The sequence below is a fragment of the Camelus ferus genome, chromosome X, assembly GCF_009834535.1.
Source record: "Camelus ferus isolate YT-003-E chromosome X, BCGSAC_Cfer_1.0, whole genome shotgun sequence".
Classification (NCBI taxonomy): Eukaryota; Metazoa; Chordata; class Mammalia; order Artiodactyla; family Camelidae; genus Camelus; species Camelus ferus.
The window spans coordinates 100,344,727-100,365,276 of NC_045732.1; the positions used below are offsets into that span (position 1 = coordinate 100,344,727).

The 20,550-nt window shown below is 33.3% G+C and overlaps 1 protein-coding gene and 1 long non-coding RNA gene across 2 annotated transcripts in view; one reads left to right on the forward strand and one right to left on the reverse strand.

Moving 5' to 3' along the window:
- LOC116662083 (cullin-4B-like) overlaps positions 1 to 3,792 on the reverse strand; it is a 37,553-nt gene extending 33,761 nt beyond the window's left edge. Inside the window, exons 1-2 of the mRNA XM_032475361.1 lie at positions 3,425 to 3,792; positions 466 to 581 (exon numbers count right to left, since the gene is read on the reverse strand). Coding sequence (XP_032331252.1) covers positions 466 to 581; positions 3,425 to 3,629 — 321 coding nt within the window. The 5' untranslated portion in view covers positions 3,630 to 3,792. The remainder of the gene's footprint in view (positions 1 to 465; positions 582 to 3,424) is intronic.
- Positions 3,793 to 14,887: 11,095 nt separating this feature from the next.
- Positions 14,888 to 20,246, forward strand: LOC116662094. Its single transcript, XR_004318079.1, has 3 exons — positions 14,888 to 14,918; positions 19,970 to 19,973; positions 20,145 to 20,246. It is a non-coding gene; the product is annotated as an uncharacterized LOC116662094 (long non-coding RNA).
- Positions 20,247 to 20,550: the final 304 nt, after the last annotated feature.

The following is a 20,550-nucleotide window of genomic DNA, read 5'->3' on the forward strand; positions in this document are numbered from 1 at the left end:
CAGAGATTACAAAATAAATAATTAAAGAACTATCAGGATATTCAATTATTTAATTAACTTCTAGATATCTATTCATGCAATTAATAACAAGGTCTTGGTTTTCAAGGTCCATTTGTAATTCAATGTACTTTTCTCCAACTTTAACACTCCTTCCAGACTCTCTCTACCAAGGGATGAAAGTACACAAGATCTTGCTAAACTGAATTTTTATAACTTGAATAATGAGAAGGTACACATAAAAGTACATATAGTGTATAAAGTGTAACTGTTAACTAAATAAATAATCAAATATAAATACAGAAAAAAAAGTTTGATGGTTGCATGACTGAAATTCATGATTGACTCCACAACCACAAAGATGGCATGATTTTAAAAGATACAAAAGATCCAAAACAAATACAATTAATTTAAAAAATCCTAACCCTATTATAATTAATGCATATTTATATCCAAAATAACACAGACCTGATAGAGTTCTTCTAAGCTGTATTCAATAGAGGTATTGTTCTGGATAGCTTGTACAGCTTCCTTTAATTTTTGCCATGTTTCTTCAGTGTAGTTTTCCAGCATTAGTGTTTTATCTAGCAAATAAACAAAAGATTATGGAGCAAATGTTTTGGGAGACAATGTCAAAATACTTTAAAATGTAGTAACACCATATACATCAGTGGTGAACTAATTTTAAACAAGTTGGCAGACCACTTAGTGGAGAAAGAATAGTCTCTGCAAGAAATGCAGTTGTACAATTAGACAGCTACATACAAAAGAATGAAGATGAACCACCACCTCAATAACATATTAAAAAAAAACCCAAAAAGACAAATATAAAGACAAAATTTATAAAACTGTTAGCAGAAATCACAGGGGTGTATCTTCATAACCCTGGATCTGGCAACAGATTTGTACATACGACACTGAAGCACGAGCATGAAAAAAAGACTGTATTGGGATTCATTAAAGTCCAAAATTTTTGTGCATCAAAGGACATGATCCAAAAAGAAAAAAGACAGCCCTCAGGACAAGAGAAAATGTTTGCTAATCATATAACTGATAAGCATCTAGTATCCAGAATAAAGAACCCTTTCAACTCAACCACACACACACACACAAAAACAAAAACAAACAAAAAACAATTGAAAACTAAGCAAAGGATTTGAAAAGACATTTTCCCAGAAGACACGAAAATGGCCACAGACTTCATGAAAAGTTGCTCAACAAAGTCAGTCAATAGGTAAATAGTTAAAACCATGACATATCACTTCATACCCACTAGGAAGGATACAAGTATTTGAGAGGATGTGGAGAACTTGTAATTTTCTACATTGCTGGTGGAACGTAAAATGGTACAGCCAGTATGGAAGCCTCACAGTTCTTCAATTAATGAAACACAGAATTGCCATGTGACTACACAATTACACTCTAGGTATATACCCAAAATAATTAAAAATAGGTATTCTTCAAAATCTTGCACATAAATGTTCATAGCAGCATGTATGTCCATATGATGAAATTTTATTTAAGCCAAAAAATGACTGAAGCACTCAGACATGCTACAGCATGGATAAACTTCAAAAGTACTATGATAACTGAAAGAAATCAGACAAAAAAGTTCAGCAACTGATTTCATTTATACAGTACACTCTGAATAGGCAACCCTACAGAGAAAGAAAGCAGACTGCTGATTGGTGGTGAGGACAGGAGATGGAATGGGGACTGCTTGTGGGTTTTGGGATTCATTCTGAGGTGATTAATCTTTTAATTAAATTTAACAATTGGTTATAATTAAGAAGTTGGCAAAATATAACAAAAGGAAACCTAAAATAAGGACAAAAGAACATAAATTTAGTCACGAATTAACCGAGTCAAAAAAACAACCAAAATGCAAGATTTGCTCCCTTTGTGAGAGAGAAACGACATATACACATAACTATGTCTTACATTATTCATACATGTATGGCATATGCTACTAATATATATATATATATTTATATACTATTATAGTTACTTATAATGTATAATGTATAGGATTAACTATATATTACATATGTAAAAATATATATGTAAAGTAAGCCACTTTAAAAAATGAAACATCAAACCAGAAATTGCATAAGAAAAATTCAGTATTTTTATTTTGAAAATCCTTGGTAGGTACACTTCTTAGGCCAAGAATAACAAGTTCAAAATAGGATTTCATTTTTTTCTGTATATTAAAAAGAAATATATTCTCTCCCTCCACTCTAGAAATTCTATTACCCAAGATGGCAAACACTCCCCCTTTTTTGTAGAATCATCTAATAAAACAAGTTACACTGAAAAAAATGCATTATTTTAAAAGACTGAAAATTATTACTAGTTAATTACACCATGAAAAAGGAAATGTAAAATGACTAAAATCTATGAGTTTATATTTAAAAAGAGGGCAAAAAAGACTAAAAATTAGGCATCTGGTTATATTCCAAAGTTTCAATGTTCCATCCTACCGACAGGATACTTTCTAAAGCTTTTTATAGAGTTTTTAAAAATTTGAAACAAAAAGGTGAATATCATTCATACAGGAATATGAAATTTTCCAAAATTATTTAAATAATTTTAATATCTACTTAGGACATCTATGCCTTATGTATAAAAATATAGATCAAATGAATTACTAACGTTGACTAAAAAATTTTTAAAATAAACACAGACCAAGGCATTCTTCCTGAAACTTATCCTATAAATATTAAAATACAGCAGAAAACACTGAAAAATCCAAATTTTCATGACCTTTCTCTTGACAAAGAACAAGAAATCTGACCAGATACCAAAAATGTTGGTTTTTAAATGCCAAAATACCAATATAAGGATTTTTTTTTTTTTACAAATTTTATATGGAAAAATTGATTCAGTAGCTCTGCTGAATGTCTAATTTTTTAATGAAAGTAATACTTCCCTGGAAATTTTTGAAATGCATTTACTCTTAGCAATGGATCTTTATCTTAGTTCACTGTGTTTCTCTGGGAACATCTTTTTTAATATATGTTCCTTAAGTTATCAAAAGTTAAAGCTGTTGCCTTTTGACTACCAGTGGAAAAATACTTCTTATTAATATTACAGATCCTTCACTAATAACGTGCAAGACAGATGGTAATCTGCAAAAGTGTGCTATTCTAAACCTGCATTTCAAAATCTAAGGGAGCCCTTCATTTTGGGGAGGAAAATAAAGATTTAAAGCACGAAGTAATTTTGGTGGTTATATTATAGGTGAACCCAGGTCTTCTGAGTCCAAAATCAATGATATTTCTAGGTCTTCTAAAAATTATGCTCAAAACTTACTAGATTGCATATCTTTGAATTTACAATTAAAAAGCAGCAGTAGAGTAGGAGAAGCCAAAACTGAAATCTTTTTAAAATTATCTTTTAAAGATGATCAAAATAATAATGATACCTTTAAAGTTTTTGATTACCAGCTTCTTGACAGAGCTGGTGTTGGGCTTGATACTGGCAAAACTGGACAGTATCATAGGGGTTTTAGTAAAGGCATCTGTGTGGTGTTCTGCAGCCAAAGAGAAAAGTATCAAGTTTCTATTCTTAAACTGTTCTTGTTCCTGAGAGGTAGAAGATGATGAAGATGATGAGTCTTCTTCAGCCATTTTCACACTAAGTCCTATAAAGTCCAAGAAAATCCAGTTACTAATTTTGTCTACTGCAAAATTTAAGAAGTGTGGATAAAAAAGAGGAAGATAATGAGCAGAGGGCAAATATAAGAAGGAAAACACTACACAGTAGAAACCAGAGAGTAAGACAAAATGGAAGCCAGACACAAAAGAGAGAGAGGAAAAAGTCAGAGATAGAAAGTGGAAAATCAATGTTAAAAATAAAGTAAAAAGCACTTACATCAGTACAGTTTACAACATACCACAACTATACACAGCTAATAAGAAAAAGAAAGACAAACAAAACTACAAAGATAGCTAAGACGGAGATTTTGAATAGGCATGAAGTTGTGAAGTAAACAGAAACAGAAGGCAGTACATAATACATTTGCTTATTGTGTAACAAAATATTCCATGTTTAGCCCTATAAGTGTACTTGTAATGTAATGGTAAATAAAAGTCAAAATTCCCTATTCTCAGTATTTAAAAAATCCAGTAATATTGGGCAAGTGTCAGACTAAGACACAAAATGGGAAAAATCATACGGGGGGAAAACCACACATACAGGAGAAAACGGCAAAGTTTAAGGAAAAAAATGTAGACACAATAAAAAAGAAAGTGAGATAAAAGAAAATGATTCAGATAGACAGTGATAAAACAATATTTGAATAGAAAATCAGAGAGATTCAAGGAAAGGTTGGTAACAGTATACAGAACAAATTACAAGATAATAGAGACTCAAAGACATTTAAATGCATCTATGATGAAAAGGAAAGACAGGCATTAGATACAAAGAAAATGAAAAGACAACAAATTCAAAGAATTGAAAGCAAGCAAACAAAGGCAGCAGATGAAATCGAGGGGGGTGGGAGTGGGGAAGCATTAAAAAAGAGGAAGTCCAAGAAATAAAGGCATTCTGAGAGAACAAGAACACAGGGATTCTGAGAGACTGAAAGGGGTTCTGAGAATAAACAGATTAAAGTGCCTAGGAAGAAAATAAAAGGAAAAGATAAAGAATAAGAAATAGGGAGAGAGAAAAAGTCAGTGTACTAAGTTTGTGGAATAAGAGACTCAAGGTAATAAAATGTTCTGTTGCTGAAGAACTCTTTCCCTAAACGTAAACTCTGAGAAGAAATCTCAGGACTTGGGGAAGACTAGTTTAAGACTAAAAGGAAAGAAACAAAAAAGTACAGTACTACAAAGAAACAGAAAAAAACACAAAAAGATACAGAAAAAGAAATAGAAACAAGCAGAGCAAGAAATACTATATAAAGAAGTTTCAGGGATTAAAACTAAGTTTAAAAAAAAAGACTGAAAATAATATGTTAATAAATATGAGAAATTGTGATAAAGACAGAGCGAAAAGAAGAAAAAATTAACAAGAAACATCTATAAAAGAGTCCAAGAGAAATATGGCAAAAAGTTAGAATTTTGTTCTAATTTAAGAAAAAATGATAGAAAGGCATAACAATAGAAAGTCTTATAAAACATGCACATATACAAAAAGGCGTGACATGGTAAGTAAAAAACTAAGTAAAAAACCAAAAGGGGGATAAAAAGTTAAAAAATTCAATGTTCACACACGTAATCAGTCACAAAATTAACACTAGAATCCCGTTAACTTCTGAGAGCAAAAAATGACAACTTTATCTACAAATTAAGGCATGATAAACTAGAAATAACCTACAGATTCTCGGTCGATCGGTAATGAAGTACTTCCCTGTAGAGAAGGCGAGAAGTTCTCTCAGAAATGACCGTTGACTGACCTATGACCTTGCTGTCTCGCGACTCGAGACCTCAAGCCGTCTCCACAGGACACGACTGAGCCCAAAATTCCTATTATGACGAGCGCTTGGTGACAACAATTGCAAACGACATCCTGAAAGAGTAGCGAACAAATAGAGCCATATCCAAAGTCATGTTATATTGTAGCCGTATAAAATAATTAGCCCCTTGTGAAAAAAAGTTAGGAGATTGGGCTTGAATATTTGAGATGTAGAATTATGCAGTGATTTAAATCACTTGAGAGTGGAATACACAGTATGTCAATTTTGAATAGCAAAACCAAGAGGGCAAGGAAAGATTAAGCCTCCTCACTAAATAATGTTTTTCTTGAAACAATATATAAAACGTCAGAAACTATAAATAATTAATAAGTGGAAAAGTAAATATCAATGAGTTTAATTAAATGTATAAAGTTTTTCACTTTCTCAAAGAAGAAATGACCATCCTAAGTAATTTTGTATTTCTACTGTAATTCTTCATCATCTTATTATTTGGATTAACCTCTAAATATTATGTAGACCAAGATAAATATTGTGCTTAAACTGAACATCGTTTGTTAAGTGTTGCTAAAGATTAAAACTAATCTCATTTCTCAGTTCCATTTTGGTATAATGCATAGTTGAGTTATCTTTTCCTCATGCATATATATTTTAATTTTTGTAATTAATTTCCACTCTCCCCATTTCATTACAAAGTCATTACAAGATATTGAACATTGTTCCATGTGCTATACAGAAGAAACTTCTTTTAATGTATTTTAATATTTAGAGGCTAACATTTGCAAATCTCAAACTCTCAAATTTATCTCTTCTCACCCCTTTTCCCCAGCAACGATAAGATTGTTTACTTTGTCTGTGAGTCTGTTTCTGTTTTGTAGATGAGTTCATTGTGTCTTTTTGTTTTCTTTTTTTAAAAAATTCCACATATAAGTGATATCATATTGCATTTTTCTTTCTCTTTCTGGCTAATGTCACTTAGAATGACGATCTCTAGGTCCATCCATGTTGCTGCAAATGGCATTATTTTATTATTTTTATGGCTGAATAGTATTCCATTGTATAAATATTCCACAATTTCTTTCTCCAGTCATCTATTGATGAACATTTAGGTTGCTTCCATGTATTGTATACAGAGCTGCTATCACTGTTGGGGTGCATGTATCTTTTAAATTAGACTTCTCTCGTGATATATACCCAGAAGAGGGAATGCTGGATCATACAGTAGGTCTATTTTTAGTTTTTTGCAGAATCTCCATGCTGTTTTCGATAAAGGCTGCACCAAACAACATTCTCACCAGAGCATCCCTTTTTCTCCACACCCTCTCCAGCATTTATTGTTCATGGATTTTTTTTTTTTTTTTGCAGATGGAATAGGCATAAACTTATTTAATTTAATTTATTTTTAAATTGAGCTATAGTCAGTTTACAATATTGTGTCAATTTATGGTGTATAGCATAATTTTTCAGTCATATATGAATATGTATATATTCATTGCCACATTTTCATGTTCTTTTTCACCGTGAGCTACTACAAGATCTTGAATATATTTCCCTTTGCTGTTCAATATAAACTTGTTTATCTACTCTAAGTATACCTGTCAGTATCTACAAATTTCGAACTCCCAGTCTGTCCCTTCCCAGGATCCTCCCCTCTGGAAACCACAAGTTTGTATCCTATGTCTGTGAGTCTGTTTTTGCTTTGTATTTATGTTTTGTTTGTTTGTTTGTTTTTAGATTCCATATATGAGCGATCTCATATGGTATTTTTCTTCCTCTTTCTGGCTTACTTCACTGAGAATGACAATCTCCAGGGACATCAATGTTGCTGCAAATGGTGTTATGTTGTTGGTTTTTATGGCTGATTAGAATTTCATTCTATAAATATACCACATTTTCTTTATCCAGTCATCTGTTGTTGGACATTTAGGCTCTTCTGTGTCTTGGCTATGGTAAATAGTGCTGCTATGAACATTAGGGTGCAGGTGTCTTTTTGAAGTAGGGTTCCTTCTGCTTATATGTCCAGGAGAAGGATTCCTGGATCATATGGTAAGTCTATTTCTAGTCTTTTGAGGAATCTCCATACTTTCTTCCACAGTGGCTGCACCACACTGCATTCCCACCAGCAGTGTAGGAGGGTTCCCTTTTCTCCAGAGCCCCTCCAGCATTTGTCATTTGTGGATTTTTGAATGATGGCCATTCTGACTGGTGTGAGGTGATACCTCATTGTAGTTTTGATTTGCATTTCTCTGATAATTAGTGATCTTGAGCATTTTTTCATGTGCCTATTGGCCATTTGTATGTCTTCACTGGAGAATTGCTTGTTTAAGTCTTATGCCCATTTTTGGATTGGGTTGTTTGTTTTTTTCTTATTAAGTTATATGAGCTGCTTATATATTCTGGAGATGAAGCCTTTGTCGATTTCATTTGCAGAAATTTTCTCCCATTCCATAGATTGTCTTTTTGTTTTACTTCTGGCTTCCTTTGCTGTGCAGAAGCGTCTAAGTTTCATTAGATCCCATTTTTTTATTCTTGTTTTTATTTCTATTGCTTGGGTAGACTGCCCTAGGAGAACATTGCTGAGATGTATGTGAGATAGTGTTTAACCTCTGTTTTCTTCTAGGAGGTTTATTGTGTCTTGTCTTATATTTAAGTCTTTGATCCATTCTGAGTTTATTTTTGTGTATGGTGTAAGGGAGTGTTCTAGCTTCACTGATTTGCATGCTGCTGTCCAGTTTTCCCAGCACCATTTACTGAAGAGATGGTCTTTATTCCATTGTATGTTTTTGCTTCCTTTGTTGAAGATTAATTGACCAAAAGTTTGAGGGTTCATTTCTGAGCTCTATTCTGTTCCATTGATCCATATGTCTGTTTTTGTACAAATACCATGCTGTTTAGATTACTGTATCTCTGTAGTATTGTCTGAAGTCTGGGAGAGTTATTCCTCCAGCCTCATTCTTTATCTTCAGGAATGCTTTGGTGGTTTTGGGTCTTTTGTGATTCCATATAAGTTTTATTATGATTTTCTAGTTTTGTGAAGTATGTAATTTGATAGGCATTGCATTAAACCTGTAGATTGCCTTAAGCAGTATGTTCATGGTCTTTTGAATGATGGCCATTCTGACTGGCATGAGGTGATAGATCATTGTAATTTTGATTTGTACTTCTCTGATAATTAGTGATATTGAGCATTTTTTTCATAACATTAGTATGTGTTCATTGAAGAATTCCTTTTTAGGTATTCTGCCCATTTTTGGATTGTATTGTTAATAGGGATTTGCAATTTGATAGGAATTGCATTAAGTCTATAGATGTCTTGGGCAGTATGGCCATTACAACAATATTGATTTCTTCCAATTGAAGAGCATGGGATATCCTTCCATTTCTTTAAGTCTTCTTTAATTGCCTTAATCAATGTTTTGTAGTTCTCTATGTATAAGTCTTTCACCTTTTGATCAGACTTATTCCTAAGTATATTATAGTTTTGAATGCAATTTTAAAAGGGATTGTTTCTTTAGTTTCTTTTCCTGTTGATTCATTGTTAGTGTAAAGAAGTGCAACTGATTTTTGTACATTAACCTGGTATCCTGCTACATTGTGAGATACCAGAGCTATCTTTTATTAGCTCTGGTAGTTTGTGTGTGTGTGTGTGTGTGTGTGTGTGTGTGTGTGTGTAGCTTTTAGGGTTTTCTATATATAGTATCATGTCATCTGCATATAGGACAATTTTACTTCATCTCTTCCAATTTGGATCCCTTTTATTTCTTTTTCTTTCCTGATTGCTGTGACTAGGACTTCCAAGACTATGTTGAATAGAAGTGAGGATAGTGGGCATCCATTCCTTGTTCCAGATTTTAGTGGGAAGCTTTTGAGTTTTTCACCATTGAGTACTATGCTGGCTGTAGGTTTGTCATATATAGCTTTTATTATGTTGAGATATGTTTCCTTTCTACCTACTTTGGTAAGAATTTTTATCATAAGTTGGTATTGATTTTTATTATATGCTTTTTCTGCATCTATTGAGATGATCGTATGGGTTTTGTCCTTTCTTTTGTGGATGTGGCATACTACATTGATTGATTTGCACATGTTGAACTATCCTTGTGTTCCTTGGATGAATCCAACTTGATCATTATATTATATATATTGTATAGACATTAGAAAATATTCTGTTGAGGATTTTTGCATCTATGTTCATGAGTGATATTGTCCTATACCTTTCTTTTTTGGTAGTGTCTTTGTTGAGTTTTGTTATCATGGTGATGGTATCTTCAGAATGAGTTTGGGAGTACTCCCTCCTTTTCAATCTTTTGGAAGAGTTTGAGAAGGACTGGTATGAGTTCTTCTTTCTTTGTTGGTGAAATTCCCCAGTGAAGCCATTTGATCCTGGAGTTTTGTTTGCAGGGAGGTTTTTTTAAATTACTAATTCATTTCATTTCTAGTGATTGGTGTGTTCAAGTGGTCTATTTCTTCTTGATTTAGTCTTGGTGGGCTGTATGTTTCCACAAACTTGTCCATTTCTTCTAGATTATCCAATTTGTTACCATATAGTTCACCCTAGTATTCTTTTATGATATTTTGTATTTCTGTGGTGTTGGTTATTATATTTTCCTTTTATTTTATTTATTTGTGTTTTCTTTGATTTCTTCTTGGTGAACCTGGCTAGAAGTTTGTCAATTTTGTTTACTCTTTCAAAAAATTAGCTGTTTGTTTGATTGACTTTTCTATTGTTTTTAATCTCTATTTTATTTATTTCCTCCCTGATCTTTATTATTTCCTTCCTTCTACTGACTTTTGGTTTTATTTGCTCTTCTTTTCCTAATTCTTTTAGGTGGTAGGTTAGGTTGTTTACTTAAGATTGTTTTGGGGGGAATGCCTGAATCTCTATGAACTTACCTCTTAGGACTGTTTTTGCTGCATCTCATAGATTTTGTGTGGTTGTGTTTACATTGTTACTTGTCTCAATGTATTTTTAAATTTCTTCTTTGATTTCAGCATTGACCCAATGGTTTTTTAATAACATGTTGTTTTAATCTCCATGCTGTCATTTTTCCCTCCTTTGCTTTTCTGTGGTTGATTTCTAGTTTCATAGCATTGTGGTCAGAAAAGATGCTCGAAATAATTTCTATCCTTTATATTTGTTAAGGCTTCTTTTGTGCTGAGTACATGATCTTTCCTAGATAAGGTTCCATGAGCACTTGAAAAGAATGTATATATTTTTGTGGATCGAATGTCCTAAAAGTATCAAACAATTCCAACTGTTCTATTGTGTCATTTAGTTTCTCTCTTGCCTTATTGATTTTCTGTCTGAAAGATCTGTCCAGTGATATTAATGGGGTGTTAAAGTCTCCTAGTATGATTGTGTTCCCATCTTTCTCTCCCATTATATCTGTTAGTACTTGCTTTATGTATTTAGGTGATCCTTTATTGGGTGAATGAATATTAATAAGTGTAATATCATCATTTTTTATTGGTCCTTTAATCATTATATAGTGTCTTTCTTTAGCTTTCTTTATGGCATTTGTTTTAAAGTCAGTTTGTTTGAAATCAGTATTGCTATTTCTGCTCTCTTGTCATTTTCATTTGTATGAAATAGCTTTTTTCCATCCTCTCACTTTAAATCTATGTGTGTCTTTGTCCCTAAAATTTGTCTCTTATATGAAGCATAATGCAGGTTCTTGTTTTATTATCCAGTCTGTCACTCTATGTCTTTTGATTGGAGCACTTAGTCTACTGACATTTATGGTAGATATTGATAAATATGTGTTTATTGTCATTTTGAACTTAATTTTTCAGTTGTTTTGTTATTTTCTCCTTGTTCTTTTCTTTTTCTTTTTGTTAAAAGGATATTTTAAAAAGTAATTAAAATACTGGGGCCATGTAGAAAATAATATGAAGATGAGAGAAATAAATCAACTTATGTCAATTATAACACATAATATAAATGGAATTAGTCACTGAATAGGAGACTTAAGCCTTCACATTATGTTAAAATGACAGAATGCTATGATGAACCCACAAAAAAATTGAAGTAGATACCTCTTGGACTCTGTTTCTTCATAAAAGCAACTAAGATACTGAGGGTAAAAATATTGAATTAACTTTTATAGAAATCTGAAAACTAATAAAAAAAATTTGAAAGAACCAAGAAATCTTGGTAAGGATAAAAGCTGCTTATTTGTGAATAAAGTTATGTGGCCATTAGAAGTACCTAAAACCCAGTCTTCAGAAGGCTTGTATATGATGGACTATACACTTGGTACAGGTTGTTAGTACCCAAGGGAATAAAATGGAACTTGCTATTGCTAACTAAAAATTGGCACTTGCCACCTAACTCTGCTTAAGTTAAATCATGAGCCATTGTAGTTGCTGACCTCCAACACATCCTGAAAGGAGTTCAGGATGGATATCAGGAATGAGGTCCTCTGTGCTTTGGGAAAAATGGCCTTCAGATAGTTAGAAATTTTCAGGAGAAGATTATGACCCCAATTCTTGCTTCTCCCCATATCTAGAAAAGCACTAAAATCATTAATGGTGACAATGCTCCTAGTGACTGGCAGCAAACCTCTGCCTAGATGTGTCCTTGACTGCATGTCCCCCCTTCACTGAAATCATATATTATACTGAGTTTTTCCCCTGCCTCTTCAGAACAGTTTCTCAGAACTTTCTGGTATGCTGTCACCTGGGCTATAGTCCTCATTTTGCTCCCAAATAAAACTTAATCTGCAACTCTCACACTGCGTGATTTTATTTCAGTTGAAACTATCAAGCAGTTGTGATTATGGATCTAGTTGTTGCGTTCTCTTGAATTCCAGCTTGAGGGATTCCCTTTCTTTCACACGTTTTATTTTGTGTTATTTGAGACAAGCAGTTTTGGAGCAGTTTTTGCCAAAAGAATTTTAAAATATGGGTATTGATTATAGCAGTCGGGGGCCTACATCAATGTTTGGGTCAAGAAATAGGGATATCAAAGATCTTAGAAAGAAGTTGGGAAAGGTGATACATGGGAAATAAGTTGAATAAATAAGTCGAAAATTAAAATTATAAATAATTTACTAGATAAAGAATTCAAAACATTGCCAATAAAATGTTAACTAAACTAGGGGGAAACTAATCTAAACCTTAAATATTTGAACACTAAAAATATTAAAAAGATCAAATCAAAAATAATAATTCAATATCTGAAATTTTAATTAAACTTGATAGAAGGCATGAATAGCAGAATAAGTGATGCAGAAGAATGCATGTAATCTAGAAGAAAGAATAATGAAAATAACCCAGTCAGAACAGCAGGAAGAAAAACAATTTTTTTAAGCACAGGGACCTGTATTTATTTAGTTAGTTATTTATATTGAGGTCTGGCATTTGTTTTATTTTTTACTATATTTTTTCCTTTTTCAGTTTTATTAGGTAGAATTATTACAGCTTGACTACACATAAATATTATGTTGCATGTAACTACGTATATACAGTACACTATACTTTTTTTGTTTATATATATGTACTGATCATTATTTCTAAGAATGGATTAAACCTTTAGCTTTTTTAACTTACATAGTTATCAAAGGAATATTACAAATAAGAATCAAAAGAATGTGGTAATCCAACAATAAAGGACAATCAAATGTGCTTATAAATATTCAAGAGATCAATAATCTGTTACAAGTAATAAGTAGTTCATTTGTGTATTTTTAATTAATTAATTAGATTTCTCATATAATTATATGAGATGGCATTTTTCTTTCTCTTTCTGGCCCACTTCACTTAGAACCATGAGTCTATCCATATTGCTGCAAGTAGCATTATTTTATTCTTTTTCATGGCTTAGTAGTATTCCATTGTATATATGTACCACATCTTTAACCAGTCATCTGTTGATGGACATATGGGTTGTTTCCATGTCTTGGATATTGTAAATAGTGCTGTTATGAATATTGAGGTGCAGGTGTCTTTTTGAATTAATGTCTCCCCTGGATATATGCCCAGGAGTGGGATTGCTGGATTATATGGTAAGTCTATTTTTAGTTTTTTGAGGAATCTCCATATTGTTTTCCACAGTGGCCGCACCAAACTGCATTCCCACCAACAGAGTAGGAGGGTTCCCTTTTCTCCACACCCTTTCCAGCATTTATCATTTGTGGACTTTTGAATGATGGCCATTCTGATTGGTGTGAGGTGTTACCTCTTTATAGTTTTGATCTGCATTTCTCTGATAATTAGTGATCTTGAGCATTTTTTAATGTGCCTGTTGGGCATTTGTATGTCTTCATTGGAGAATTGATTATTTAGGTCTTCTGCCCATTTTTGGATTGGGTTGCTTATTTCTTTGCTATAAATGTTTGTATATTTTGGAACTGAGTCCTTTGTCAGTTGCATCATTTATAAACATTTCCTCCCATTCTGTAGGTTGTCTTTTCATTTTGTTGGTGGTATCCTTATCTGTGCAAAAGCTTTTAAGTCTAATTAGATCCCACTCATTTATTATTGCTTTTATTTCCATTATTCCAGGATCTGGTTCAAAAAATATATTGTTGTAATGTATGTCCACAAGTGTTCTGCCTGTTTTCCTCTAAGAGTTTTCTAGTATCTGGTCTTACTTTAGGTCTTTAATACATTTTAAGTTTATTTTTGTACACAGTGTTAGAGAATGTCCTAATTTCAATTTTTTATGAGTAGCTGTCCAATTTTCCCAGTATCACTTATTTGTAGAGACTGATTTTCTTCCATTGTATTTTCTCACCTCCTTTGTCATAGATTAATTGACCATATGTGTATGGGTTTATTTCTGGACTTACTACCATGTTCCATTGATCTATGTGTCTGTTTTTGTGTCAGTATCATACTGTCCTTATTACTGCAACTTTGTAATAGAGTCTGAAGTCAGGGAGCATGATTCTCCCAGCTCCATTCTTCTTTTTCAAGATTGTTTTGGCTATTCAGGGTCTTTTGTGTTTCTGTACAAATTTTAACAGTTTTTGTTCCAGCTCTGTGAAGGATGTCATTGGTAATCTGACAGGGACTACAATGAATCTGTATAATGCTTTGGGTAGTATGGCCATTTTAACAATATTGATTCTTCTAATCCATTAACATGGTATATCTTTCCATTTGTTATTGTTGTCTTCAATTTCCTACATCAGTGTCAGAGTTTTTGGCATACATGTCTTTTTCCTCCTAGGTGGGTTTATTCCTAGATATTTTATTCTTTTTGTCATGATGGTAAATGTTATCATTTCCTTAATTTTCCTTTCTGCTATTTCATTGTTAGTGTATATAAATGCAACAGATTTCTGTATATTAATTTTTTATCCTGCAACTTTACCATATTCATTGATGAGTTCTAGTAGTTTTCTGGTAATTTGTTTAGGGTTTTCCATGTATAGTATCATGTCATCTGCAAACAGTGGCAGTTTTACTTCTTCATTTCCAATTTGGATTCCTTTTATTTCTTTTTCTTCTCTGATTGCCATGGCTAAGACTTCCAAAACTATGCTGAATAAAAGTGGTGGGAGTGGGCATCCTTCTCTTGTTCCTGATCTTAGGGGGAGTGCTTTCAGCTTTTCCCCATTAAGTATGATGTTAGCTATGGGTTTGTCATATGGCCTTTATTATGTTGAGGTATGCTCTCTCTTTGCCCACATTCTGGAGTGTTTTGATCATAAATGGGTGTTACATTTTATCAAAAGCCTTTTCTGCATCTATTGAGATTATCATATGATTTTTATTCTTCAGTTTGTTAATGTGGTATATCATGTTGATTGATTTGCATATACTGAAAAATCCTTGCATCTCTAATATAAATACCACTTCCTCGTGGTGTATGATCCTTTTAATGCATTGTTGGAGTTGATTTGCTAGTATTTAGTTGAGGATTTTTGCATCTATATTCATAAGTGATATTGGCCTGTTATTTTCTTTGTGTGTGTGTGTGTGATATTCTTGTTTGGTTTTGGTATCAGGGTGATGGTGACCTCATAAAATAAGTTTGGAGGTGTTCCTTCCTGTGCAATTTTTTTGAATTGTTTCAGGAGTATATGTGTTAATTCTTCGCTAAATGTCTGGTAGAAATCACCTGTGAAGCCACCTTGTCCTGGACTTTTGTTTGTTGGGAGGTTTTTAATTACTGATTCAATTTCAGTACTGGTAAATGGTCTATTCGTATTGTTTATTTCTTCCTAGTGTGGTCTTGGCAGATTGTACCCTTCTAACAAAATGTCCATTTCTTCTGTGTTGTCATTTTTGTTGGTGAATAGTTGCTTATAGTATTCTCTTATGATCCTTTGAATTTCTGTGGTGTCACTTGTAACTTTTCCTTTTTCATTTCTGATATTGTCAATTTGGGCTCTCTTCCCCCCTCTTTTTTTAAATGAGTTTGACTAAAGATTTATCAATTTTGATAAATTTGATCAAATTTATCAATTTATCTTTTCAATGAACTAGCTTTTAGCTTTTCATTGATCTTCTCTAATTTTTCAGTCTCTATTTCATTTATTTCTGTTCTAATCTTTATAATTTCTTTACTTCTACTAACTTTGGGGTTTGTCTGTTCTTTATTCAACTGTTTTAGGTGTAAGGTTAGGTTGTTTACTTGAGATTTTTCTTGTTTCCTGAGGTAGACTTATATCACTATAAACTTCCCTCTGAGAACTGCTTTTGCTGCACCCCAGAGGTTTTTGGATTGTTGTGTTTTCATTTTCATTTGTCTCAAACTATTTTTTGATTTCCTTTTTGATTTCTTTAATGATCCACTGGTTGTGTAGTAGCATATTGTTTAGCCTCCACATGTTAGCAGTTCTGGCATTTTTTCCCTTGTAGTTGATTTCTAACCTTACAGTGTTGTGGTCTGATAGGATGCTTGGTACAGCTTTAATTTTCTTAAATTTGCTAAGGCTAGCTTTGTGGGCCAACATGTGGTCAATTCTAGAGAATGTTCTGTGTGCATCTGAGAAGAATGTTTATTCTGTTGTTTTTGGATGTAATGCTCTATAGATATCAATTAGGGCCATATGATATAATGTATTATTTAGAGCCTGTATTTCCTTATTGATTTTCTGTCTGGATGATCTGTCCATTAATGTAACTTGAGTGTTAAGTTACTCCACTATTATTTGTTATTGTCAGTTTCTCCTTTTATGTCTGTTAACAATTGCCTTATATATAGAGGTGCTCCTATATTGGTTGCATATATTCACAATTGTTATATCCTCTTCTTGGATTGATCACTTAAGCATTATGTAGTGCCTTTCTTTGTCTCTTTATTTTAAAATCTATTTTGTCTGATATAAGTATAGCTACTCTAGATTTCTTTTGGTTTCCATTTGCATGGAATATCTTTTTCCATCCCCTTACTTACAACCTGCATTTGTCTCTAGCTCTGAAGCAGGTCTCTTGTAAACAGCATATATATGGGTCTTGCTTTTGTATCCATTTAGCCAGGCTATGTATTGTGGTTGGAGAGTTTAATCCACTTACATTTAAGGTAATTAGTGATAGGTGTGTTCTTCCTGACATTTTGTTAATTGTTTTGAGTTTGTTTTTGTAGCCTTTTCCCAACCCCTGTTTCTTCTTTTTGTTCTCTTTCTTATTCTTTGATGACTAATGAAGTTCCTTTAACATTTGGTATAAAGCTTGTTTGGAGGTGCTGAGTTCTTTTATCTTTTGTGTATCTGTGCAGCTTTTGATTTTTCCATCAAGTGTGAATGAGAGCCTTGCTGGATAGAGTGTTCGTGGCTGCAGGTTGTTCCCTTTCAGCACTTTAAATATACCATGCCACTCCCTTCTGGCCTGAAGGGTTCCTGCTAAAAATATCATCTGATAACCTTATGGGAGTTCCGTTGTATGTTATTTGTTGCTTTTGTCTTGCTGATTTTAATATTATCTCCTTGTCATTAATTTTTATAAATTTGATTAGTATGTGCCTTGGTGTATTCCTCTTTGGGTTGATCGTGTGTGGGACTCTGTGGGCTTCCTGGACTGGATTGAGTGCTTCTTTTCTCAAATTAGGGGATTTTTTTGTTAGAATCTCTTCAAAAATTTTCTCAGGTCCCTTCTCTTTCTCTTCTCTTTCTGGGACCCCTGTAATGTGAATATTAATGTGCTTCATATTGTCCCAGAGTTCTCTTAAACTATCCTCATTTCTTTTCATTCTTTTTTCTTTTTACTGTTTGGCAGTAGTGATTTCCGCTAATCTGTCTTATAGCTCATTGATCCATTCTTCTACCTCATTTAGTCTATTCTTACTTCCTTCTAGTGTGTTATTAATTTCAGTAATTGTATTCTTCAACTCTGGGTATTCTTTATATTTTCCAACTCTTTCCTAAAAACTTCATTCTGTTCATCTTTACTCCTCTTGAGTTCTCTAAACATCTTGGCCATCATTACTTTAAACTCTTTCTATCTCCTCATCACTTATTTTTTCTTCTAGGATTTTATCTTGTGGGAGATATTCCTTTGTTGCTTCATATTGTCTATCTTTCTATGTGTTTCTGGATTCCTTCCACAGGTTTTGGGATTGTTGTTTTCTTATTTCTGGTATCTGCACCTGGTGGATGAGGCTGGACTAGAGGCTTATTCAGGTTTCCTGGCAGGAGGAGCTGGTGCCTGCCCACTGCTGGGTGGAGCTTAGTCTTGGACTTCTGGTGGGTAGGGCTGTGTCTAGAGGCCTTTGTGGCTCAAGAAGTCTGCTGATGGGTGGGACTGTGTTCCCACCCTATGTATTTGTTTGGCCTGAGGTTTCCCAACAGGCTGGGGCTGGGTCTTGGTGCTAATGATCCAATCAAGATGTCAGCCTCCAGGAAAGCTCATGCAGATGAACACTCTTAGAATGTCTGCTACCAGATTTTATGTCCCTGAGTGAGCCACAGCAGTCCCCTGTCTTCCCAGGAGAACTTCAAAAACCAGCAGGCAGGTCTGGCTGAGTTTCCTATGCAGTCACTGTCTCTGCTTCTAGACCCAGTGTACATGAAATCCCCTGCATGCTTCTCAAGAGAATTAAGTCTCTGTCTCCCCTAGCCCTGTGGGGCTCCTGGTGTTAAGCCTCACCAGCCTTCAAAACCAAATGTCCTGAGGTCTTCTCCTCCCACTGCCAGAATCCTGGGCTGGGGAACCTGATGTGGGGCTCAGAACTCTCACTTCTGTGGGAAGGCCTGTGTGACTTAATTGTTCTTCAGCTTGTGGGTTACCCAACCAGGGTTTAAGGGGCCTGACTATATCATGAGCACACCCCTCCTACCCTCCTGCTATGGTTCCCTCTCAATGTTTCCAGATGAAGCAGAGTTTTTGCTAGGCTCCAGTCTTTTTTCCTCAATGGCTCTTCAGCAGTTGGTTGTGGTTTTGTTGTAGTTACAAGGAGAGATGAGTACAAGAAAAGCAAATTTTAAAAAATGAAAGCAATTTAAGAAATTTATTGGATAACATTAGGCAATTCACTATATTCCTTAAATGGCTATAGAAGGTGAAGATAAAGAGAATGTTATTGACAATGTATATGAAGAAATTATGGCTGAAAACTTCCCAAACTTAAAGAGGAAATAGATATCCAAGTACAAGAAATACAGAAGAGTCCAAACAACATAAACTCAAGCAGATCCATACCAAGACATATCATCGTTATAACGGCAACAGTTAATGAAAACGAGAGAATTATATGCAGCAAGAAAACAATCAAAGAAACAAATAGTCATAAACAAGGGACAGCCATAAGGCTATCAGCCGATTTCTCAGCAGAAACATTGCACATCAGAGGAAGTGGCAAGGTATATTTAAACTGATGAAAAGGGAAAATCTGCAACAGAGAATACCCTACCCAGAAAGATTATTATATACAATGGAAGGAGAAATAGTTAATTTCTCAGAAAAGAAAAACTAGAAGAATTTATCAATACTAAACCTATCTTTAAAGAAATGTTATAGGGTCTTCTCTAAATAGGGAAGAAAGTGTAGGTGAAAGGGAAAAATGTCAATAGGAATGTGAAATGTATAATAAGGATTAAAGGTCATTTAAATTAAAGATTAAATTAAGTTAATTAAATATTAATTAATTAAATTAAAGATTAAATTAAATTAAATTAAATTAAAGATTAAAAGACAAAAAATGGTAAAAGCAACTATACTTATAATTACAATTCAGGGATAGACATGAAGATGTAATATATGACACAAAAATACATAATATGGGAGATGGGAATAAAAATGTAGACATTTTAGTACGTGTCTGAATTTAAATGACTACTAGGTTACACAAGCAGATATAATTATGGATCAATATATGTGAGCCCCATGGTTACCATAAATCAAAAATTTACAGATACAAACACATACAAAAGAAATAAATGCAAACAATTTACTAAAGAAAATTATCAAAACAAATGGGCAGATACAAAAAGGAGGAGAAATAAATATAGAGGAACTACAAAAACAATCATAAAATAGTAATACAAGTACATATCTATCAATAATTAATTTGGACTTTTTAATTCATCTCCTAAAGGAAAGGAAATAAGAGCAAAAATAAACAAATGCTGCCAAATTAAATTTAAAAGATTTGTCACAGCAAAGGAAAGTATTCATGAGCAAAAAGATAATCTACTAAATGGCAGAAAATATAGACAAATTATATGACTGATAAGGGATTAATATCCTAAATATATAAACAGCTCATATAACTCAACATAAAAAAATCTGATTTAAAAATGGGCAGAATAACTAAGTAGATATTTTTCCAAAGAAGGAGTGGAGATGGCCAACAGACATATGAAAAGATAGCTAACATTGCTAATTGTCAGCGGAATGCAAATCAAAACCTCAATGAGGCATAACCTCACACCTGTCAGAATGACTATCACCAAAGAGAACACAGATAACAAATGTTAGTGATGATGTGTAGAAAAGGGACTTCTCATACACTGTTGGTAGGAATGCAAATTGCTATAATCACTGAGAAAAACAATATGGAAGTTTGTCAAAAAACTAAAAATGGAATAACATATGACCCAGAAATTCCACTGATTGGTTACACCCCTATCATAGAAACAAAAACAATAGTATGCAAAGATACATATGCCCCAATGTTTATAGTTGTAATGCTTACCATTGACAAGGCATGGAAGCAACCAAACTGTCCATCAACAAATGAAGGA